The sequence below is a fragment of the Bombina bombina genome, chromosome 1 (genome assembly GCF_027579735.1).
Source record: "Bombina bombina isolate aBomBom1 chromosome 1, aBomBom1.pri, whole genome shotgun sequence".
NCBI classification, from domain to species: domain Eukaryota; kingdom Metazoa; phylum Chordata; class Amphibia; order Anura; family Bombinatoridae; genus Bombina; species Bombina bombina.
Genome location: NC_069499.1, coordinates 1367865207 through 1367891066, shown reverse-complemented (window position 1 = coordinate 1367891066; position 25860 = coordinate 1367865207). Strand labels below are relative to the sequence as shown.

The following is a 25860-nucleotide window of genomic DNA, read 5'->3' as shown; positions in this document are numbered from 1 at the left end:
CTATTCTGTACCCTTGAGAAACAATGTTCTGAATCCAATGATTTTGGATTGAATTGATCCAAACATCTTTGAAAAATTGAAGTCTGCCCGCTACCAGCTGTGCTTGAATGAGGGCCGCACCTTCATGCGGACGTGGGGGCTGGTTTTGATTTTCTAAAAGGCTTGGATTTATTCCAGACTGGAGAAGGCTTCCAATTGGAAACCGTTCCTTTAGGAGAAGGGTCAGGTTTCTGTTCCTTATTCTGACGAAAGGAACGAAAACGGTTAGCAGCCCTAAATTTACCCTTAGATTTTTTATCCTGAGGCAAAAAGGCTCCCTTCCCCCCAGTGACAGTTGAAATTATAGAATATAACTGAGAACCAAATAATTTATTACCTTGGAAAGAGAGAGATAGCAACGTTGATTTAGAAGTCATATCCGCATTCCAAGATTTAATCCATAAAGCTCTTCTAGCTAAAATAGCTAAAGACATATACTTGACATCAATTCTAATGATATCAAAAATGGCATCACAAATGAAATTATTAGCATGTTGAAATAGCTTAACAATGCTATACACAATAGGATCTGGTACTTGTTGCGCTAAAGTTTCCAACCAAAAAGTTGAAGCCGCAGCAACATCAGCCAAAGAAATAGCAGGCCTAAGAAGATGACCTGAACATAAATAAGAATTCCTTAGATAAGATTCAAGCTTCCTATCTAAAGGATATTTAAAAGAAGTACTATCTGCCGTAGGAATAGTAGTACGGTTAGCAAGAGTAGAGATAGCCCCATCAACTTTGGGGATCTTTTCCCAAAACTCCAATCTATCAGTCGGCAAAAGGTACAGTCTCTTAAACCTTGAAGAAATTACATCTGAAATAGCATCAGGAACAGGAAAAACCTCTGGAATAACTACATGAGGTTTAAAAACTGAATTTAAACGTTTACTGGTTTTAATATCAAGAGGACTAGTCTCCTCCATATCTAATGCAATCAACACCTCTTAATAAAGAACGAATATACTCCATTTTAAATAAATATGAAGTTTTGTCAGTGTCAATATCTGAGGCAGAATCTTCTGAACCAGATAGATCCTCATCAGAGATAGATAAATCAGAATGCTGTCTGTCATTTAAAAATTCATCAAATTTATGAGAAGTTTTAAAAGACCTTTTACGTTTATTAGAAGGTGGTATAACAGATAGGGTCTTCTGAATAGAATTAGAAACAAATTATCTCACATTAACAGGAATATCCTGAACAATAGATGTTGAAGGAACAACAACAGGTAATGGACTACTACTAATGGAAATATTGTGTGCTTTAGAAAGTTTATCATGACAACTAACACAAACTACAGCCGGAGGAACAGTTACTACAAGTTTACAACAAATGCACTTAGCTTTGGTAGAACTGACATCAGGCAGCAGCATTCCAGAAGTAGATTCTGAGACAGGGTCAGATTGAGACATCTTGCAATATGTAATAGAAAAAACAACATATAAAGCAAAATTATCAATTTCCTTATAAGACAGTTTCAGGAATGGGAAAAAATGCAAACAGAATAAGCCTCTGGAAACCCGAAGCAAAAATACATGAAGACTTAAATAATGTCAAAAAGTCTGGCGCCAAGTATGACGCCCACAACTGACAAAATATTTTTTGGCGCCAAAAAAGTCTGCAACAAACACGAGCGTCATAGATGACGCAACTACGTGAAAATTCTCGGCGCCAACTAAGACGCCGGAAATGACGAAAATACGTCAACGTAATTCTCGCGCCAAAAAAGTCTCGCGCCAAGAATGACGCAATAAATTATAGCATTTTGCGCACCCGCGAGCCTAACAGCCCGCAATTTAGAAAAAAAGTCAATTTGAAAAATTTCAGGTACGAATTAATATGCGCATTTCCCAAAATGAAACTGACAGTCTGCAAAAAGGAAATATACTGATAAACCTGAATCATGGCAAATATAAGTACAACATTATATTTAGAACTTTACATTTAAAGTGCCAAACCATAGCTAAGAGTGTCTTAATAAAGGAAAACATACTTACCAAAAGACACTCATCTACATAAAGTAGATAGCCAAACCAGTACTGAAACGAGAATCAGCAGAGGTAATGGTATATAAGAGTATATCGTCGATCTGAAAAGGGAAGTAGGAGATGAATCTCTACGACCGATAACAGAGAACCTATGAAATAGATCCCCGTTAGGATGACCATTGCATTCAATAGGTAATACTCCCTTCACATCCCTCTGTCATTCACTGCACTCTGAGAGGAACCGGGCTTCAGCATGCCGAGAAGCGCATATCAACGTAGAAATCTAGCACAAACTTACTTCACCACCTCCATAGGAGGCAAAGTTTGTAAAACTGAATTGTGGTTGTGGTGGGAGTGTATTTATAGGCATTTTGAGGTTTGGGAAACTTTGCCCCTCCTGGTAGGAATGTATATCCCATACATCACTAGCTCGTGGACTCTTGCCAATTACATGAAAGAAATGTTAACAGCTTTAAAAAAATTAAAGCATTAGCTGTCTAAAGGATTTTAACCGAATTAAAAATGTTTAACCAGCAGCAGACTGAAAACTGCTCGGACAAATCTTCACACCAAGTGGAGGCTGCAGCAATACTAATTGCAGGTCTAAAAAGCAAACTTGCATGCTCAAAAGCTTATCTATGGAAAGATTCTAACTTTCTATCCATAGCGCCTTTAAACTAGGTGCTATCCTGAAAAGGAATAGTAGTATGTCTAGCCAAAGTAGAAATAGCACCATGTACCTTAGAATAGTTTCCCAAAACTCTATAGAAGAAGCAGACAAAGGAAACATCTTTTTAAATGTTAAAGTAGGATTAAATGGGATACCTGGCTTAGACCATTCTTTAGAAAATCATTGAGATAGTATTTGGAACAGAAAAAACCTGGAGTCTTAGCAGTAGGTTAAAAAATGAAATCTGATTGCTTAACAGACATCCTCAGAAACCTAAGTATCTTGAACCCCTAAGGTACACTTATCATATCTTAAAAGAGAACAAAAGATGTTCAAGCATAAACAGAAGAGAGGATGACTGTTCCTTGATCAGAAACTGACTCCTGATCATCTGAAAATACCTCACCCTCAGAGGATTTTCAGAAACACTGGGTTCAGCAACATGTAGCTTAACAGACAGACCTATTTAAAATCAGATAAGCTAGAGGAGGAATAATCAGTAACCAACTTTTACGCTTACTTGAAGGAGGCACAGCTGCCAACATTTCAGATACAGTAGAGCATACAAAATCTTTAAATCCTGGAGCAAAATCTGAAGAACTCCCTTGTATGGAGGACAGATACCCTTAGAAGCAAGAGCAGCATTTGTCTGATTAGAATGCATTAAATGATACAAACAAGATTCGCAAAGCTGAGCAGCTGGTATAATATAAACAATAGAAGGGTAGAAAAGAAGAAGGCGCCACAATAGTGCACGATCAATGGTACTAGGTCTTCAGACACACATTACAAGTTATACTTACAAAGTATAAAGCACTTGAGAAGTGCCACAGAGGCCTGCTAGACCTTTATCAGCTGTCCAGAAAGCTATCCTCTCTCTAGCTAGACTGTACGTAATTTTCCCACTAGTTGGACCGCTTGGCGCATGCTCCATTCTCCATCCAAGGTGTGCGTGGAATGAACCTTGGAGTTTGGTTTTAAGTGGCAGTGTACAGATTGTAGGTGAAAGCAGTTCCGTTGGAGACTCCTCATATCTACACTGCGAGAGGATAGCTTTCTGTACAGCTGAGAAAGGTCTAGCAGGCCTCTGTGGCACTTCTCAAGTGCTTTATACTTTGTAAGTATAACTTGTAAAGTGTGTCTGAAGACCTAGTAACACTGATCGTGCACTATTGTGGTGCCCTCTTCTTTTCTACCCTTCTACAGATTCAGCAAACTTGCTTTGCCATCGAGTTTTTGGAAGAAGGTTGCAGCCTCTGGTCTTTCACCGTCCTTTATTGATCACAACAAGGTTTCACAAGGGATATTATTTGGCACTGCCATTGAGGGACTTTCCGAGGACTTTATCACTTTTAAGTATTGTGATTATGTTTGTCTGTTTTTTTGTAGGCGGTTTTTGTCTATATTTTGATATGTGATACACTCCTAGAGCTGCATTTATTAGTGCACGTACATTGTTCTATTTCATTCACACGGATCACTTTTAGATTTTGGTCATCTGTGGCAGCTCATTGTTTCAAACATTTATTATCTTATTTGTGCACACATACATACATACATATATATATATATATATACATATATATATATATATATATATATATATATATATATATATATATATATATATATATATATATATATATATATATATCTGGTTTTGGGAATGAAGGGCACTCTCAGGATTTGTGATAATTGCTTGTCAGCAAAAACTTTTTTTTATTATTCTTAATAACATTTGTTAATAGTCGACGTTTCGGCTTTCACAGAAGCCTTCATCAAGACGAATCACATCTCATACCGGCATCTAGCCGTGCTCACCAAACTAGATGCCAGTATGAGATGTGATTCTTCTTGATGAAGGCAACTGTGAAAGTCGAAACGTCGACTATTAACAAATGTTGTTATTAAGAATAATAAAAAAAAGTTTTTGCTGACACGCGATTATCACAAATCCTGAGAGTGCCCTTCATTCCCAAAACCAGTTTTGTATGTTCTTTTCAGGATTGCACCCAGGTACTTGAGATTTACCAAGGATGGAGTGCTGGAACACCCGCTGTTTCAAATATAAATATATATTTGAAACAGCGGGTGTTCCAGCACTCCATCCTTGGTAAATCACCATATTTTCTTTCTTGCACCGCATATCTACACTCTAAGTGTTTTGATTGTGTTTATCCCCAACCCTGTCTTTTGATATTAGGCGCATCTAACTTTTAATTATTTATAATATAAACAAGCTTGCAAAACACACATTAAAGGGACAGTATACACTCATTTTCATATAACTGCATGTAATAGACACTACTATAAAGAATAAGATGCACAGACACTGATATAAAAACAGAATTTATGTTTACCTGATAAATTACTTTCTCCAACGGTGTGTCCGGTCCACGGCGTCATCCTTACTTGTGGGATATTCTCTTCCCCAACAGGAAATGGCAAAGAGCCCAGCAAAGCTGGTCACATGATCCCTCCTAGGCTCCGCCTACCCCAGTCATTCGACCGACGTTAAGGAGGAATATTTGCATAGGAGAAACCATATGGTACCGTGGTGACTGTAGTTAAAGAAAATAAATTATCAGACCTGATTAAAAAAACCAGGGCGGGCCGTGGACCGGACACACCGTTGGAGAAAGTAATTTATCAGGTAAACATAAATTCTGTTTTCTCCAACATAGGTGTGTCCGGTCCACGGCGTCATCCTTACTTGTGGGAACCAATACCAAAGCTTTAGGACACGGATGAAGGGAGGGAGCAAATCAGGTCACCTAAATGGAAGGCACCACGGCTTGCAAAACCTTTCTCCCAAAAATAGCCTCAGAAGAAGCAAAAGTATCAAACTTGTAAAATTTGGTAAAAGTGTGCAGTGAAGACCAAGTCGCTGCCCTACATATCTGATCAACAGAAGCCTCGTTCTTGAAGGCCCATGTGGAAGCCACAGCCCTAGTGGAATGAGCTGTGATTCTTTCGGGAGGCTGCCGTCCGGCAGTCTCGTAAGCCAATCTGATGATGCTTTTAATCCAAAAAGAGAGAGAGGTAGAAGTTGCTTTTTGACCTCTCCTTTTACCGGAATAAACAACAAACAAGGAAGATGTTTGTCTAAAATCCTTTGTAGCATCTAAATAGAATTTTAGAGCGCGAACAACATCCAAATTGTGCAACAAACGTTCCTTCTTTGAAACTGGTTTCGGACACAGAGAAGGTACGATAATCTCCTGGTTAATGTTTTTGTTAGAAACAACTTTTGGAAGAAAACCAGGTTTAGTACGTAAAACCACCTTATCTGCATGGAACACCAGATAAGGAGGAGAACACTGCAGAGCAGATAATTCTGAAACTCTTCTAGCAGAAGAAATTGCAACCAAAAACAAAACTTTCCAAGATAATAACTTAATATCAACGGAATGTAAGGGTTCAAACGGAACCCCCTGAAGAACTGAAAGAACTAAATTGAGACTCCAAGGAGGAGTCAAAGGTTTGTAAACAGGCTTAATTCTAACCAGAGCCTGAACAAAGGCTTGAACATCTGGCACAGCGGCCAGCTTTTTGTGAAGTAACACAGACAAGGCAGAAATCTGTCCCTTCAGGGAACCTGCAGATAATCCTTTTTCCAATCCTTCTTGAAGGAAGGATAGAATCCTAGGAATCTTAACCTTGTCCCAAGGGAATCCTTTAGATTCACACCAACAGATATATTTTTTCCAAATTTTGTGGTAAATCTTTCTAGTTACAGGCTTTCTGGCCTGAACAAGAGTATCGATAACAGAATCTGAGAACCCTCGCTTCGATAAGATCAAGCGTTCAATCTCCAAGCAGTCAGCTGGAGTGAAACCAGATTCGGATGTTCGAACGGACCCTGAACAAGAAGGTCTCGTCTCAAAGGTAGCTTCCAAGGTGGAGCCGATGACATATTCACCAGATCTGCATACCAAGTCCTGCGTGGCCACGCAGGAGCTATCAAGATCACAGACGCCCTCTCCTGATTGATCCTGGCTACCAGCCTGGGGATGAGAGGAAACGGCGGGAACACATAAGCTAGTTTGAAGGTCCAAGGTGCTACTAGTGCATCCACTAGAGCCGCCTTGGGATCCCTGGATCTGGACCCGTAGCAAGGAACTTTGAAGTTCTGACGAGAGGCCATCAGATCCATGTCTGGAATGCCCCACAGCTGAGTGACTTGGGCAAAGATTTCCGGATGGAGTTCCCACTCCCCCGGATGCAATGTCTGACGACTCAGAAAATCCGCTTCCCAATTTTCCACTCCTGGAATGTGGATAGCAGACAGGTGGCAGGAGTGAGACTCCGCCCATAGAATGATTTTGGTCACTTCTTCCATCGCCAGGAAACTCCTTGTTCCCCCCTGATGGTTGATGTACGCAACAGTTGTCATGTTGTCTGATTGAAACCGTATGAACTTGGCCCTCGCTAGCTGAGGCCAAGCCTTGAGAGCATTGAATATCGCTCTCAGTTCCAGAATATTTATCGGTAGAAGAGATTCTTCCCGAGACCAAAGACCCTGAGCTTTCAGGGATCCCCAGACCGCGCCCCAGCCCATCAGACTGGCGTCGGTCGTGACAATGACCCACTCTGGTCTGCGGAATGTCATCCCTCGTGACAGGTTGTCCAGGGACAGCCACCAACGGAGTGAGTCTCTGGTCCTCTGATTTACTTGTATCTTTGGAGACAAGTCTGTATAGTCCCCATTCCACTGACTGAGCATGCACAGTTGTAATGGTCTTAGATGAATGCGCGCAAAAGGAACTATGTCCATTGCCGCTACCATCAACCCGATCACTTCCATGCACTGAGCTATGGAAGGAAGAGGAACGGAATGAAGTATCCGACAAGAGTCTAGAAGTTTTGTTTTTCTGGCCTCTGTCAGAAAAATCCTCATTTCTAAGGAGTCTATTATTGTTCCCAAGAAGGGAACCCTTGTTGACGGAGATAGAGAACTCTTTTCCACGTTCACTTTCCATCCGTGAGATCTGAGAAAGGCCAGGACAATGTCCGTGTGAGCCTTTGCTTGAGGAAGGGACGACACTTGAATCAGAATGTCGTCCAAGTAAGGTACTACAGCAATGCCCCTTGGTCTTAGCACAGCTAGAAGGGACCCTAGTACCTTTGTGAAAATCCTTGGAGCAGTGGCTAATCCGAAAGGAAGCGCCACGAACTGGTAATGATTGTCCAGGAATGCGAACCTCAGGAACCGATGATGTTCCTTGTGGATAGGAATATGTAGATACGCATCCTTTAAATCCACCGTGGTCATGAATTGACCTTCCTGGATGGAAGGAAGAATAGTTCGAATGGTTTCCATCTTGAACGATGGAACCTTGAGAAACTTGTTTAAGATCTTGAGATCTAAGATTGGTCTGAACGTTCCCTCTTTTTTGGGAACTATAAACAGATTGGAGTAGAACCCCATCCCTTGTTCTCTTAATGGAACAGGATGAATCACTCCCATTTTTAACAGGTCTTCTACACAATGTAAGAATGCCTGTCTTTTTATGTGGTCTGAAGACAACTGAGACCTGTGGAACCTCCCCCTTGGGGGAAGTCCCTTGAATTCCAGAAGATAACCTTGGGAGACTATTTCTAGCGCCCAAGGATCCAGAACATCTCTTGCCCAAGCCTGAGCGAAGAGAGAGAGTCTGCCCCCCACCAGATCCGGTCCCGGATCGGGGGCCAACATTTCATGCTGTCTTGGTAGCAGTGGCAGGTTTCTTGGCCTGCTTTCCCTTGTTCCAGCCTTGCATTGGTCTCCAGGCTGGCTTGGCTTGAAAAGTATTACCCTCTTGCTTAGAGGACGTAGCACTTTGGGCTGGTCCGTTTCTACGAAAGGGACGAAAATTAGGTTTATTTTTTGCCTTGAAAGGCCGATCCTGAGGAAGGGCGTGGCCCTTACCCCCAGTGATATCAGAGATAATCTCTTTCAAGTCAGGGCCAAACAGCGTTTTCCCCTTGAAAGGAATGTTAAGTAGCTTGTTCTTGGAAGACGCATCAGCCGACCAAGATTTCAACCAAAGCGCTCTGCGCGCCACAATAGCAAACCCAGAATTCTTAGCCGCTAACCTAGCCAATTGCAAAGTGGCGTCTAGGGTGAAAGAATTAGCCAATTTGAGAGCATTGATTCTGTCCATAATCTCCTCAAAAGGAGGAGAATCACTATCGACCGCCTTTATCAGCTCATCGAACCAGAAACATGCGGCTGTAGCGACAGGGACAATGCATGAAATTGGTTGTAGAAGGTAACCCTGCTGAACAAACATCTTTTTAAGCAAACCTTCTAATTTTTTATCCATAGGATCTTTGAAAGCACAACTATCCTCTATAGGTATAGTGGTGCGTTTGTTTAAAGTGGAAACCGCTCCCTCGACCTTGGGGACTGTCTGCCATAAGTCCTTTCTGGGGTCGACCATAGGAAACAATTTTTTAAATATGGGGGGAGGGACGAAAGGAATACCGGGCCTTTCCCATTCTTTATTAACAATGTCCGCCACCCGCTTGGGTATAGGAAAAGCTTCTGGGAGCCCCGGCACCTCTAGGAACTTGTCCATTTTACATAGTTTCTCTGGGATGACCAACTTGTCACAATCATCCAGAGTGGATAATACCTCCTTAAGCAGAATGCGGAGATGTTCCAACTTAAATTTAAATGCAATCACATCAGGTTCAGCTTGTTGAGAAATGTTCCCTGAATCAGTAATTTCTCCCTCAGACAAAACCTCCCTGGCCCCATCAGACTGGGTTAGGGGCCCTTCAGAAATATTATTATCAGCGTCGTCATGCTCTTCAGTATCTAAAACAGAGCAGTCGCGCTTACGCTGATAAGTGTTCATTTTGGCTAAAATGTTTTTGACAGAATTATCCATTACAGCCGTTAATTGTTGCATAGTAAGGAGTATTGGCGCGCTAGATGTACTAGGGGCCTCCTGAGTGGGCAAGACTCGTGTAGACGAAGGAGGGAATGATGCAGTACCATGCTTACTCCCCTCACTTGAGGAATCATCTTGGGCATCATTGTCATTGTCACATAAATCACATTTATTTAAATGAATAGGAATTCTGGCTTCCCCACATTCAGAACACAGTCTATCTGGTAGTTCAGACATGTTAAACAGGCATAAACTTGATAACAAAGTACAAAAAACGTTTTAAAATAAAACCGTTACTGTCACTTTAAATTTTAAACTGAACACACTTTATTACTGCAATTGCGAAAAAACATGAAGGAATTGTTCAAAATTCACCAAATTTTCACCACAGTGTCTTAAAGCCTTAAAAGTATTGCACACCAAATTTGGAAGCTTTAACCCTTAAAATAACGGAACCGGAGCCGTTTTGAACTTTAACCCCTTTACAGTCCCTGGTATCTGCTTTGCTGAGACCCAACTAAGCCCCAAGGGGAATACGATACCAAATGACGCCTTCCGAAAGTCTTTTCTAAGTAACAGAGCTCCTCTCACATGCGACTGCATGCCATGCCTCTCAAAAACAAGTGCGCAACACCGGCGCGAAAATGAGGCTCTGCCTATGCTTTGGGAAAGCCCCTAAAGAATAAGGTGTCTAAAACAGTGCCTGCCGATATTATTATATCAAAATACCCAGATAAAATGATTCCTCAAGGCTAAATATGTGTTAATAATGAATCGATTTAGCCCAGAAAAAGTCTACAGTCTTAATAAGCCCTATTTTGAAGCCCTTATTTACGATCGTAATAAACATGGCTTACCGGATCCCATAGGGAAAATGACAGCTTCCAGCATTACATCGTCTTGTTAGAATGTGTCATACCTCAAGCAGCAAGAGACTGCTCACTGTTCCCCCAACTGAAGTTAATTGCTCTCAACAGTCCTGTGTGGAACAGCCATGGATTTTAGTGACGGTTGCTAAAATCATTTTCCTCATACAAACAGAAATCTTCATCTCTTTTCTGTTTCAGAGTAAATAGTACATACCAGCACTATTTTAAAATAACAAACTCTTGATTGAATAATAAAAACTACAGTTAAACACTAAAAAACTCTAAGCCATCTCCGTGGAGATGTTGCCTGTACAACAGCAAAGAGAATGACTGGGGTAGGCGGAGCCTAGGAGGGATCATGTGACCAGCTTTGCTGGGCTCTTTGCCATTTCCTGTTGGGGAAGAGAATATCCCACAAGTAAGGATGACGCCGTGGACCGGACACACCTATGTTGGAGAAAATCCAGTATAAAATGGTTTAAAAACGTACTTAGAAGCTTTCAGTTTAGCTTTGTTGAAAAGGTAGCTGGAAAGCCCACTGCAAGTGGTAAATAAGACACTCCCCCCCTCCCCCCTTCTTTTGCATATGAAAAGACCCTTTACACAAACAGGAGCAAGCTGGAGAAGGTAGCTGAAGGTATTCACATAAACTTTGGGGCTTGGCTAGGAGTCTGAAAATCAGAGCAATGTTATTTAAAAATAAGCAAAATTATACATTTTTAAAAAAAAACTAACTTTATGGGCTTTATAAATAGATCATCTACAAAACATTTATGCAAAGAAAAAATGAGTGTATAATGGCCCTTTAACGTAGTAGGATAGTATTCAGTGGATCTAGCTTCTGAGGAACAAACATTCCCATTAGTGGGGACAGATTCAGTATGATCCATAGTGAAGTAACAGCCCTAAGAAATCACAGAAAAAAATTAATAAATTTGGAAACAAAGACAATGATAAAAGCAGAATAATCATTAATAAGAAATAAAGGCAGGAAAAAAACAGAGTCTTACACCACAAAAGCTCTTGGCAGAATCTTATCCCCTCCACCAGTTAGGGAATCTACAGTGCAGTCCACTAATATTGGCAACCTTGGTAAATATGAGCAAAGAAGGCTGTGACAAATTGCCTTTATTGTATAACCTTTTGATGAAAAAGTACACAAAAATACTCTGCTCTTATGAATATTAAACAAAAGCAAACAAGTTTATCCCAAAATAAAAAAACATAATTTATGTAAGAACTTACCTGATAAATTCATTTCTTTCATATTGGCAAGAGTCCATGAGCTAGTGACATATGGGATATACAATCCTACCAGGAGGGGCAAAGTTTCCCAAACCTCAAAATGCCTATAAATGCACCCCTCACCACACCCACAATTCAGTTTAACGAATAGCCAAGCAGTGGGGTGATAAAGAAAGGAGTAGAAAGCATCAACAAAGGAAATTTGGAAATAATTGTGCTTTACACAAAAAATCATAACCACCATAAAAAGGGTGGGCCTCATGGACTCTTGCCAATATGAAAGAAATGAATTTTTCACGTAAGTTCTTACATAAATTATGTTTTCTTTCATGTAATTGGCAAGAGTCCATGAGCTAGTGACATATGGGATATCAATACCCAAGATGTGGATCTCCACTCACTAGAGTCACTAGAGAGGGAGGGAATAAAATAAAAACAGCCATATAGCGCTGAAAAAATTAGTCCACAACCCAAAAAAATAAGTTTATTTCCATTTGAAAGAAAAAAACTTAAATCAAAAGCAGAAGAATCAAACTGAAACAGCTGCCTGAAGAACTTTTCTACCAAAAACTGCTTCCGAAGAAGCAAATACATCAAAACGGTAGAATTTAGTAAATGTATGCAGAGGACCAAGATGCTGCTTTGCAAATCTGATCAACTGAAGCTTCATTCTTAAAAGCCCACAAAGTGGAGACTGATAGTAGAATGAGCTGTAATTCTCTGAGGCGGGCCTGACCTGACTCCAAATAAGCTTGATGAATCAAAAGCTTTAACCAAGAGGCCAAGGAAATAGCAGGGGCCTTCTGACCTTTCCTAGGACCAGAAAATATAACAAATAGACTAGAAGTCTTCCTGAAATCTTTAGTAGCTTCAACATAATATTTCAAAGCTCTCACCACATCCAAAGAATGTAAGGATCTTTCCAAAGGATTCTTAGGATTAGGACACAAGGAAGGGACAACAATTTCTCTACTAATGTTGTTAGAATTCACAACCTTAGGTAAAAATTCCAAAGAAGTCCGCAAAACCGCCATATCCTGATGAAAAATCAGAAAAGGAGATTCACAAGAAAGAGCAGATAGCTCAGAAACTCTTCTAGCAGAAGAGATGGCCAAAAGGAACAACACTTTCCAAGAAAGTAGTTTAATGCCCACAGAATGCATAGGCTCAAATGGAGGAGCCTGTAAAGCCTTCAGAACCAAATTAAGACTCCAAGGAGGAGAAATTGATTTAATGACAGACTTAATACAAACTAAAGCCTGTACAAAACAGTGTATATCAGGAAGTATAGCAATCTTTCTGTGAAATAAAACAGAAAGAGCGGAGATTTGTCCTGTCAAGGAACTTGCAGACAAACCCTTATCCAAACCATCCTGAAGAAACTGTAAAATTCTAGGAATTCTAAAAGAATGCCAAGAAAATTTATGAGAAGAACACCATGAAATGCAAGTCTTCCAAATTCTATAATAAATCTTTCTAGAGACAGATTTACGAGCTTGTAACATAGTATTAATCACTGAGTCAGAGAAACCTCTATGACTTAGAACTAAGCGTTCAATTGCCATACCTTCAAATTTAACAATTTGATATCCTGATGGAAAAACGGACCTTGAGATAGTAGGTCTGGCCATAACGGAAGTGGCCAAGGCGGGCAACTGGACATGCGAACCAGATCTGCATACCAAAACCTGTGTGGTCATGCTGGCGCCACCAGCAACACAAATGATTGTTCCATGATGATTTTGGAAATCACTCTTGGAAGGAGAACTAGAGGCGGGAAGATGTAAGCAGGATGATAACACCAAGGAAGTGTCAGCGCATCCACTGCTTCCGCCTGAACATCCCTGGACCTGGACAGGTATCTGGGAAGTTTCTTGTTTAGATGAGAGGCCATGAGATCTATCTCTGGAAGACCCCACATCTGAACAATCTGAGAAAACACATCTGGATGGAGAGACCACTCCCCTGGATGTAAAGTCTGGCGGCTGAGATAATCCTTTTCCCAATTGTCTACACCTGGGATATGCACCGCAGAGATTAGACAGGAGCTGGATTACGCCCAAACAAGTATTTGAGATACTTCTTTCATAGCTTGGGGACTGTGAGTCCCACCCTGATGATTGACATATGCCCCTGTTGTGATATTGTCTGTCTGAAAACAAATGAACGGTTCTTTCTTTAACAGAGGCCAAAACTGAAGAGCTCTGAGAATTGCACAGAGTTCTCAAATATTGATTGGTAATCTTGTCTCTTGAGATTTCCAAACCCCTTGTGCTGTCAGAGATCCCCAAACAGCTCCCCAACCTGAGAGACTCGCATCTGTTGTGATCACAGTCCAGGTTGGCCGAACAAAAGAAGCCCCTTGAACTAAACGATGGTGATCTATCCACCATGTCAGAGAGTGTCGTACATTGGGATTTAAGGATATTAATTGTGATATCTTTGTATAATCCCTGCACCATTGATTCAGCATACAAAGCTGAAGAGGTCTCATGTGAAAACGAGCAAAGGGGATTGCATCCGATGCTGCAGTCATGAGACCTAAAACTTCCATGCACATAGCCACTGAAGGGAATGACTGAGACTGAAGGTGCCAGCAGGCTGCAACCAATTTTAAACGTCTCTTGTCTGTTAGAGACAGAGTCATGGACACTGAATCTATCTGGAAGCCTAAAAAGGTGACCCTTGTCTGAGGAATCAAGAAACTCTCTGGTAAATTGATCCTCCAACCATGTTTCCGAAGAAACAACACTAGTTGATTCGTGTGAGATTCTGCAGAACGTGAAGACTGAGCTAGTACCAAGATATCGTCCAAATAAGGAAACACCGCAATACCCTGTTCTCTGATTACAGAGAGTAGGGCACCCAGAACCTTTGAAAAGATTCTTGGAGCTGTTGCTAGGCCAAATGGAAGAGCAACAAATTGGTAATGCTTGTCTAGAAAAAAGTATCTCAGAAACTGGAATATGAAGGTATGCATCCTGCAAGTCTATTGTGGACATATAATGTCCTTGCTGAACAAAAGGCAGAATAGTCCTTATAGTCACCATCTTGAAAGTTGTTACTCTTACATAACGATTCAAAATTTTCAGATCCAGAACTGGTCTGAATAAATTTTCCTTCTTTGGGACAATGAATAGATTTGAATAAAACCCCAAACCTTGTTCCAGAAGAGAAACTGGCATGATTACCCCTGAAGACTCCAGGTCTGAAACACATTTCAGGAAAGCCTGAGCTTTTACTGGATTTACTGGGATACGTGAGAGAAAAAATCTTCTCACAGGAGGTATTACTCTGAATCTTATTCGATACCCTTGAGAGACAATGCTCTGAATCCATTGATTTTGAACAGATTTTATCCAAATATCCTTGAAAAACCTTAATCTGCCCCCTACCAGCTGAGCTGGAATGAGGGCCGCACCTTCATGCAGACTTAGGGGCTGACTTTGGTTTCCTAAAAGGCTTGGATTTATTCCAATTTGAGGAAGGCTTCCAATTGGAGGCAGATTCCTTGGGGGAAGGATTTAATTTTTGTTCCTTATTCTGACGAAAGGAACGAAAACAGTTAGAAGCATTAGATTTACCCTTAGGTTTTTTATCCTGAGGCAGAAAAACTCCCTTTCCCCCAGTAACAGTTGAAATAATAGAATCCAACTGGGACCCAAATAAATTATTACCTTGGAAAGAAAGAGATAGTAATCTAGATTTAGATGTCATATCAGCATTCCAGGATTTAAGCCACAAAGCTCTTCTAGCTAAAATAGCTAAAGACATGGATCTAACATCAGTTTTGATAATATCAAAAATAGCATTACAAATAAAATGATTAGCATATTGCAGTAAGCGAATAATGCTAGATAAGTCGGAATCCAATTCCTGTTGCACTAAATACTCCAACCAGAAAGTTGATGCAGCCGCAACATCAGCCAAAGAAAAAAGGTCTAAGAAGATGACCTGAATATAAATAGTCCTTCCTTAGATAAGATTCAAGCTTCCTATCTGAAGGATCCTTAAAGGAAGTACTATCTTCCATAGGAATAGTGGTACGTTTAGCAAGAGTAGAAATAGCCCCATCAACTTTGGGGATTTTTTCCCAAAACTCTATAGATTTTGCTGGTAAAGGATACAATTTTTTAAACCTTGAAGAAGGAATAAAAGAAGTACCTGGCTTATTCCATTCCTTTAGAAATCATATTAGATATAGCCTCAGGAATAAGAAAATATTAGACTGAACGTCAAGAGAACTGGTTACCTCAATATCCAAAGTAATTAACACTTCTTTTAATAAAGAACGCATATACTCAATTTTAAATAAATAAGTAGATTTGTTAGTGTCAATGTCTGAGAAAGGATCTTCTGAATCAGATAGATCCTCATCAGAAGAGGATAAATTATTATGTTGTTGGTCATTTGAAATTTCATCAACTAAATGAGAAGTTTTAAAAGACCTTTTACGTTTATTTGAAGGTGGAAATGCAGACAAAGCCTTCAGAATAGAATCAGAAACAAATTCTTTAAAATTTACAGGTATATCATGCACATTAGAAGTTGAAGGAACTGCAACTGGCAATGTACTATTACTAATGGATACACTATCTGCATGTAAAAGTTTATCATGATAACTATTACAAATGACATTCGGTGAGATAATTTCTACAATTTTACAACAAATGCACTTAGCTTTGGTTGAACCGATGTCAGGCAGCAATGTTCCAGTAGAAGCTTCTGAGGCAGGATCAGGTTGAGACATCTTGCAAAATGTAAGATAAAAAAACAACATATAAAGCAAAATTATCTATTTCCTTATATGACAGTTTCAGGAATGGGAAAAAATTCAAATAGCATAGGCCTCTGATAGAAAAAAGCAAGAGGCAAACATCAATGGGGTATTGAAATAATAAAAAAGTTTGGCGCCAAGTATGACGCACAACGTAACTAAACTTTTTTGGCGCCAAAAAAATAACCGGAAATGACACACTTGCGTCACTAATGATGCAACAGTGTGAAAGGTCTCGGCGTCAAGTATGATGCCGGAAGTGACGAACTTGCGTCATAGACGTACTTTTCCGCGTCAAAAAAAAATTTGCGCCAAGAATGACGCAATAAAGATTAGTATTTGTCGCACCCGCGGGCCTAATACCGCCCGCAATTTGTAAGAAGTAGTCAATTGAAAAAAAAAAAAAAAAAAAAAAGACTAAACCCCAGGTAGGAAATAAATTTCATATTTAAAAGATGTTTATATTCCCCAAATATGAAACTGACAGTCTGCAGAAGGAAATACATGAACCTGACTCATGGCAAATATAAGTACAATACATATATTTAGAACTTTATATAAATGCATAAAGTGCCAAACCATAGCTGAGGTGTCTTAAGAAATAAAAAACATACTTACCAAAAGACACCCATCCACATATAGCAGATAGCCAAACCAGTACTAAAACAGTTATTAGTAGAGGTAATGGTAAATTGAGAGTATATCGTCGATCTGAAAAGGGAGGTAGGAGATGAATCTCTACGACCGATAACAGAGAACCTATGAAATAGACCCCCGATAGGGAAATCATCGTATTCAATAAGTGATACTCCCTTCACGTCCCTCTGACATTCGCTGTACTTTGAGAGGAATCGGGCTTCAACAATGCTGAGAAACGCATATCAACGTAGAAATCTTAGCACAAACTTACTTCACCACCTCCATAGGAGGCAAAGTTTGTAAAACTGAATTGTGGGTGTGGTGAGGGGTGTATTTATAGGCATTTTGAGGTTTGGGAAACTTTGCCCCTCCTGGTAGGATTGTATATCCCATATGTCACATATTTTGTGCTACCTCCCTTTGCCAAGATAACAGCTCTAAGTCTTCTCCTATAATGCCTGATGAGGTTGGAGAATACATGAGAAGGGATCTGAGACCATTCCTCGATACAGAATCTCTACAGATCCTTCAAATTTTGAGGTCGATTCTGGTGGACTCTCCTCTTCAGTTCACCCCACAGGTTTTCTGTGATGTTCAAGTCACGGCACTGGCATGGCCATGGCAGGACCTTGATTTTGTGGTCAGTAAACCATTTCTGTGTTGATTTTGAAGTATGTTTTGGATCATTATCCTGCTGGAAGATCCATCCATGGCCCATTTTAAATTTTCTGGCAAAGGCAGTCAGGTGTTCATTTAATATCTGTTGAGTCCATGATGCCATGCATTCTAACAAAATATCCAGGGTCCTCTGTCAGAAAAACATTAAAGAACCACCACCATATTTAACCGTGGGCATGAGGTACTTTTCCATTTGGCTACCTCTCTGTGTGTAACAAATCCACCTATGCTGTTTATTGCCAAAAAGTTCTATTCTGGTTTCATCTGACCATAGAACCCGATCCCATTTGAAGTTTGAGTAGTGTCTGGCAAACTGAAGATGCTTGAGTAAGTTTTTGGATGAGAGTGGAGGCTTTTTTTCTTAAAACCCTTTCTAAACAACTTGTGGCGATGTAGTTGATGTCTGATTGTAGTTTTGGAGACTTTCTGACCCCAAGACGCAACTAACTTCTGCAATTCTCTAGCTGTGATCATTAGAGATATTTTAGCCACTCGAACAATCCTCTTCACAGTGCGTTGAGACAATATAGACTCACGTCCTCTTCTAAGTTAATTCATAACATATCCAGTTGACTGGAACTTCATTAGTGCCCTGATGGTGGAAATAAGCATTTTCAATGCTTTTGCTATTTTCTTATTACCACTTCCCATTTAGTGAAGCTCAACAACCTATTCCCGCACATCACAGCTATATCCCTTGGCCTATATGTTACCTCATATTTATACCCCTGTGAAACAGGAAGTCATGGTTGAACAATTTCCTGTTCCTGGTCACCCAGGAGTACTACAAAATGTAAAATATCAATGGGAATATACTTCAAATATATTTTTCTCATATGAATTCATTGTTCAATATATGTTTGGCACAATTATTGACACCAAGATTTTTATATATATATATATATATATATATATATATATATATATATATATATATATATATATATATATATATATATATATATATAAACATGTGTTGTGTTTGTAATTGTTTGATATACATGAGAGCAGAGTATTTTTGTGTATGAAAGATGAAAAGGTTAAAAAATTCAGCATTCTTTGCTCATATTTACCAAGGGTGCCAATATTAGTATAGGGCACTGTATGTATATGGAGTATAAAGACAATCCAACAGCAAGTGACCAGAGAACGGTCCCTATGACACCTGTGGCAGGTCTCTGATTAACTACCACTGGGTGCAATTGTGCCAATACCCCATACTCCAAAAGCTTCCTTCTGTCAAACAGTAGCTCTCTGAGGGGAAACGGGGCCTGAATTCAGTCTGAGGACCACTCTCTCTCTCTGACGAACATCTGGAGCACCTTCATTCTTCACCTTCCTCCTGTGAACGCAAAGATAAGACTAGTTTCCAGTAAGGTGAGAGGGGTTTTATAGGGCTCTTTGAGTTTTGGGAATATTTGCCTCCCCCTAGTGAACAAAAGTGGTATTTCCCAGGAGTAATGGCTCTTAGACTCTCACCACCTTTATGAAAGAAATCATGTTACCTCAAATTTACGGTAAATATGTAAAGTGAATAAAATTGTATGTAGTGATATCTTATGTATGTAACAATGTCCCCTGGTTATGTGGGCTATTTGAGTGCAAATACGCACTTACATGTCAGCACTCACTCTACCTAGCTTACTAAGCTGCAGGAGACCTGTTTATCAGGACTAAGCAAGCAAAGCCAACAAGGGGAGGATGCAGGATGAATCCCAGAAGATACCTGACCCAGGCTTAGTGACAAACTCCCTGAAAGAGATTTACTCTCACTGCCAGTTGTACTCCTGTACATCCCTTTATCTTATTCTCAGCACTCTCAAGAGGATAATAGGTTTCAGATTGATCTGAGAACCCCTTCCAATCAACATGTAGCTTAGCACTTTAAGCTTCACCATTACTCCTTGCTGGAGGCAAAACTGACTTAGGTATCATTAGAAAGTGGTAGGGATTAAAGCTCTGTTGAGTGGGGTGTTCTTCCTCCTCCTGTAGGACTGGACTTTAATCAAACATGTGATGACTCATGGGCTCTCACCATCTTATGAAAGAAAAGTTTGTTGTATCTGTGAGCTTCACAAAGATTTAAACAACTATTGGAACAATATTTTTGAGGTCTTAAGAGAACAATTTTCTACCTACCGAATGGCAATCCAAAGCACTCTGTCAGTGAATACCATATAGTTTTTTCATGTTATACCAAAGGTCACTCATTGCCCTAGAATAAAACCATACCGGATATGCTTCCAATCATAACAACATGAAGAGTCTGATATAGAAAATGACACTTGTAACCTAAGCAGAACAACATTTTATGGGGAAATTATTTTTTAAACTTTAAATTCCTTTAACAACAACATTTCATCTAACAACAACAGTGTATGACTGGGGAATTACATCATGCCATCTGACATCAACTAGAAACTTTCCAGATGTCTAGGCAAATTCTCCTTTTCCACTATAAAAAGACCTTCATCTTCCAATCAGTTTCGGTTCTTTGTCTACCCTTTTGAATTGATTAAGTTGTAGCTCTGGTACAGCCAGAAAAAAATATTTCTTTACCCAAATGAAGAAAGAAGAATGTGGCCCCTCTCTGTAGAGTTTCTCAACAGAGAACTCCACCAAGGACTGTAATCATAATATCATGAACCCTATTAACTTTGATGAAGAGTGAAAACCTTGAAAAATCGTAGTAGACCATAATATGTTGTGTGTGTGTATAATTTTCCAGCTGATGCAAATATTATTTGTCCTATATAGGTAGTCTCTGGTGCATGCATGCATGCTCTTTAAAACACGCAACAGGTATGCACCCTATATACAATGACTCCAAAGCTTATATATGCCATTTAAAACTTACTCAAACACACAGGTCACATATACTATATATGCATGCTCTTAGATATAAGCAATTCTTAAACAGACATAAAAAGGATATGATATATCTTGCAAGTGCATACCTTCTTTGTGTCACATGGTTTCAGTAGATACTTGTTGTCCAATTGAAGTTTATCCTCTATCTCAGGCACAGAGAAAGGAAATGCTAATGAAAAACAGATTGGATGTATTACTTATGGTAGATAAGGTACAAAAGAAATGTCTTTCTAAATCAGTTTGCAGTAAAATCTCAACCCCGACTTGTTGCACTTCTTAGCACTATGTCCTTTAGCCAGCTTCACTACTATCTGTGACATTGAATATGGTAGATGAGGCAAAGCATTCACAGAGACCTCAGAACAGCAGAGAAGCATTTTAGTCATGTTCCCATATTTTAGCAGCACCCCAAGCTTCCACCACTAGCAAAAATCTAATGAAAAAGGACTGCAGGTCTTGGAGGCCTTCATTGAATCTAACTAGAAAGTAAAGTGGCCCCCCAATGATTTAAACTATAACACTCCTGCTCGGGTTTTTTGCAGTCATCAGGTTGCACTGGTATTATGAGTTGAAAGTAAACTATTTTCGCTCGCATGCTAACCCGACGAGAGCAAAAAGCTAAACTTACAATATTGCGTTTGGGTTCACATATTCCCCCATAGAAGTCATTGGAGAGGAAAAAAGTGTGGGGGGAGAAATCTAACACCCTACTCTTGCGCAAACCCGATTGCATATTCTCAAACTAAATTTATGCTTATCTGATAAATTTATTTCTTTCCGGATATGTTAATTACTGTTAGGAAAATCACTCTTGGCCAGCAGGAGGCGGCAAAGAGCACCACAGTTAAACTGCTAAATATCACTCCCTTACCCACAACCCCCAGTCATTCGACCGAAGGGATGGAGAAAAAGGAGTAACACAAGGTGCAGAGGTGCCTGAGGTTATAGTCAAAAGAACAACCGTCTTAAAATAAAGAATGGGGCCATGGACTCACCATATCCACAAAGAAAGAAATTTATCAGGTAAGCATAAATTTTGTTTTTCTTTCCAAAGATATGGTAAGTCTGCGGCTTGAGTAATTACTGTTGGGACTAAAAAGAATAATGTAAATGACCGCAACTGGATATAGTAACCACGCTCACTAAAAGGGGCCTACCTAACAAAAAGCCCAAGGAAGAAAGGTGTGGATTAGGAGCGCCAAGGGCTTAAGGTTACTTATCAAGGGGAATAAAACCTTAACTTAAAAAGGGGAACTCCAGAATGATACAACCAAGTTACAGAAGAATAAAAACAAAGGTTTAATTATGACCAGAATGACCACACATGGGCAGAATATATGAACATATAGAAAATATATATATATAAAAATAATTAAAATCTACAAAATATATATACAAAATGTATGTACATAACTATACAGTGCTCAATTAAAGTGCAAAGATAATGACACAGTTGATGGTGACAAATAGTTACAAATAAAACAAATAATAAAAATCATAAAAATAATACCCGGGTATCAGTGATGGGAAGGGTTCCCCCCAAAAAAGAGAGCAGCCCCTCCTGGGGTAAGGTGGAGGAAAAATAAGTAAAACATATATATAACGTTAAGTTCAGAAATCCAATGTTTAGTAATATTGGATAAAACTGAATAGTGTCCGTAAAAAAGAAGAAGTCCTTGAAGGTGTCCTAAGTTATAGTAGTACCAGCCTGTAGGTGTGGGCCTTGTGTAAACAGTGAACCTAAGCATGCTTTACCTGTGAAAAATAAATAAAAAACATGCAAAAAACAGCTATATAAAAATGAGTCTATTGAAAACTGACTCACTAGGGTAGAATACAAGCCTCCTTATGTACAGTCTACGCAATTCAGCCCCTAGCAGGGCCTTTCTCAAGACGTCTTTCACAGGTAAAGCACGCTTAGGTTCACTGTTTTAGCGTTAGAGGAACCGCAGGGCACTGCATGTAATACCAATTGAGGCTTGGGACGTAGCAGGAGAAAGCTGAAGTATTATTTTAACAGCATCATCCTGAGAGACATTAGGCTCAAAAATGTTACCGTTATTTTGCAAAGTTTTCTTGACACATGATGAACAAAATTGCATAGGAGCTGCAATTTGTACATCTAAACATAATAAGCATGAATTCATGAGAGCAGGCTCTTGCTCCATATCAGACATGTGAAACTGTAAATAAACTTGTACAGATAAGTTTCAAAGATTTTCAAGAATATTCAATTAAAATAAGCTAAGGAAAAAATACACTTTAAATTTTATCCCAAATTAGGATTGATCCCCAGCTAAAATTATGTGAGAAAAGTTAAGAAAAAAACAAATTATACTTACCTGATAATTTCATTTGCATTGAAGGGAGGAGAGTCCACGGCTTCATTCATTACTACTGGGAATTAAGAACCTGGCCACCAGGAGGAGGCAAAGACACACTTCCCTCATCCCCCAGACATTCTGCCGAGGGAACCAGGAACAGGACACCATGAGACCTATCACCTCCATACATTGAGCCACCGACAAGCTTGTGGAGGACTGAAGGGCCAGAGAGGTGGGCGCAAGCTTCCTGTACCATTGCTCTGTCAGAAAAATCTTCATGGACATAGAGTCTATTATTATGCCCAGGAACTCCACCCTGTTGCTGGGAACCAGGGAACTCTTTCCTGAGTTAATCTTCCAACCATGAGAATGGAGCAGAAAAAAAAGAGCCCTCGAATAATCCTCTGCTAGGCCGAGCGACAGCGCCTGAACAAGTATGTCGTCCAGGTAAGGCGCCACCGCAATGCCCAAGGATCTGGTCACTGCAAGCAGCGCCCTCGGAACCTTCGCGAAGACTCTCGGGCCGTCGCCAGGGAAGGGCCACAAACTGGAAGTGTTGGTCCAGAAATGCAAATCTTAGGAACCTGAAGTGGTCCCTGTGGATTGGCACATGAATGTAGGCGTCCTTCAAGTCTATAGTCGTCATGAACTGTCCCTCTTGAACTAGGGGCAGAATAGATCTGATCGCTTCCATTTTGAATGATGGAACACTCAGAAACTTGTTTAAACACTTTAGGTCCAGAATCGGGCAGAACGTGCCCTCCTTCTATGGAACCACAAAAAGGTTGGAATAGTAACCTAGATCCCTTTCTGCTAGGGGCACTGGTACGATAATCCAGAGAGAGGCGAGATCTCTCACACACTCTAGAAAGGCCTCTCTCTTCTCTGGTCTTGAAGACAGGTTTGACAGGAGGAATCTTCCCTCGGGCGGATGGGATCTGAACCCTATCCTGTAACCCTGGGAGACCACTTCTAGAACCCAAGGGTCCTGTAAGGTCCTGAACGTCCTGCAACCATGCGTCTGAGAATAGAGATAATCTGCCCCCTATGTGATCTGGAGACCGGTCGGGGGCCGCCCATTCATGCCGATTTCGTCTCAGCTGGCTTCTTGCTCTGCTTAGACTTGTTCCAAGATTGAGCCGGCTTCCAAGATCCCTTGGACTGGTCCGCTTCTGCGGCGGGTTGCTGGCGCTGGGCATTGTCCTCACGAAAGGGACGAAAAGTAGATCCTTTAGGCTTAGCTTTCTTATCCTGCGGTAGGAAAGCTCCCTTGCCTCCCGTAAACGTTGATATAATCAAATCTAATCCTGGACTGAACAGGATCTTTCCTTGAAAAGGCAGGGACAACAGCCTTACCTTAGTGGTCATGTCCGCAGACCAAGATTTTAGCCACAGAGCCCTGCGCGCTAAAACAGAAAAACCTGACACCTTAGCATTCAGGCGAATAATTTGCATATTGGTATCACAGATTAAAGAATTGGCGATCTTCAGTGCCTTAATCTTCTCCTGTATCTCGTCGATGGATGTCTACCCCTCAACCATTTCAAACCCTGTGTGCTGAAACATTTTTCTCAACATGTTTTCCAGCTTTTTATCCATGGGCTCTTTAAACGACCAACTATCCTCGAGGGGAATAGTCATCCGCTTCGCAAGCGTAGAGATAGCCCCATCCACCTTAGGGATGGTCCCCCACAGGTCAAGCTGAGAGTCCGGAATAGGGAACAGTTTTTTAAAGTTAGAAGAAGAGGAAAAGGAAGAACCTAATCGCTCCCATTCATTCTTAATAATATTAGCCATCTTAACGGGAACCCAGGAAAGACTGAGGTACTACCCTGTCCTTGTATACCTTGTCAAGCTTAGGAATCGCAGGTTCCTCCGGAATCTTAGGTTCCGGAACCTCCAGAGTAGCAAATACCTGCCGTAGCAGAAAGCGCAAATTTTCCATACTAAACCTATAACCAGGCTCCTCCTCCGCCGGAGGTTTAGATGACACGACTGGATCCTCCATCGGCGAGGACAAACCCTGGGCCGGGCCGCTATGATAAACCCTACGCTTGCGCTTAGCAGAACAGGGTAAGGCATGGATCACTTTAGAAACCGCCGATTCCAGTTGGTCCGCAAAGTCTGACGGCCAACGAATCTCTCCCAAAGGAGTAACAGTTGGACCCCGGGGCGCTGCATGTGCAATCGGAGATGAATGTGGGGAACGAACCTCCCGGGACGAAGAACCCTCAGAGGTGGATGGCTCAGTAGTACTAGACATCCGTTTACATTTAGCTGTTGTAACTTTATCAAGGCATGTGGAACATAGTTGAGCAGGATAATCTACCAGAACCTCTTCACAATAAACACAGGAATGAGACTTTATTAAGGAAGGAGAGCCTTCCAATGCGTCAGAGTCCTCCATTGCTTGCGCGCTTGGTTAGACTAACTTTTATTTATTAAAAAGGCACCTTTATACCACCAATGGCTGGGGCACTCACCACAGACTACAGAAACCGCTACGTCTCCTGCGCCACAGATCAAAAGGAAGGATAGATAGCCACACCCAGTCACATGGAATGCCTGGCAGGACCACCCCTCCACTATGGAAAAGTGTGCCAAAAAATGGCAGCGCAAGCTTCTGCAAGTAACCTGAAAGTTCCACACATTGCCAGAGCCTCATCTTGCACATCACGCAGCAATGACACAATAAACAATATCATGTATAACCCCCCCCCCTGTTCAATAATCCCCTTTCCAGGAATATTAACCCTTGATTCTGTAAAAGATAAAAAGGCGCCACACTGTGACCATGTCTTCTATGTTATCATTAATAAAAAAATGAAATACCAGAATCTACGCCGTGGAACAAGAACACGGCCCTTAAAGTGTG

The 25860-nt window shown here is 40.5% G+C and overlaps 1 protein-coding gene across 6 annotated transcripts in view; it reads right to left on the bottom strand.

The window, feature by feature from the left end:
* The window catches only part of CRTC2 (CREB regulated transcription coactivator 2), a 377120-nt gene that overhangs the window by 202443 nt on the left and 148817 nt on the right, over positions 1-25860 (bottom strand). For all 6 annotated transcript variants that reach the window (XM_053704097.1, XM_053704106.1, XM_053704133.1 and 3 more), the window contains one exon: positions 20748-20830. In XM_053704097.1, coding sequence (XP_053560072.1) covers positions 20748-20830 — 83 coding nt within the window. The remainder of the gene's footprint in view (positions 1-20747; positions 20831-25860) is intronic.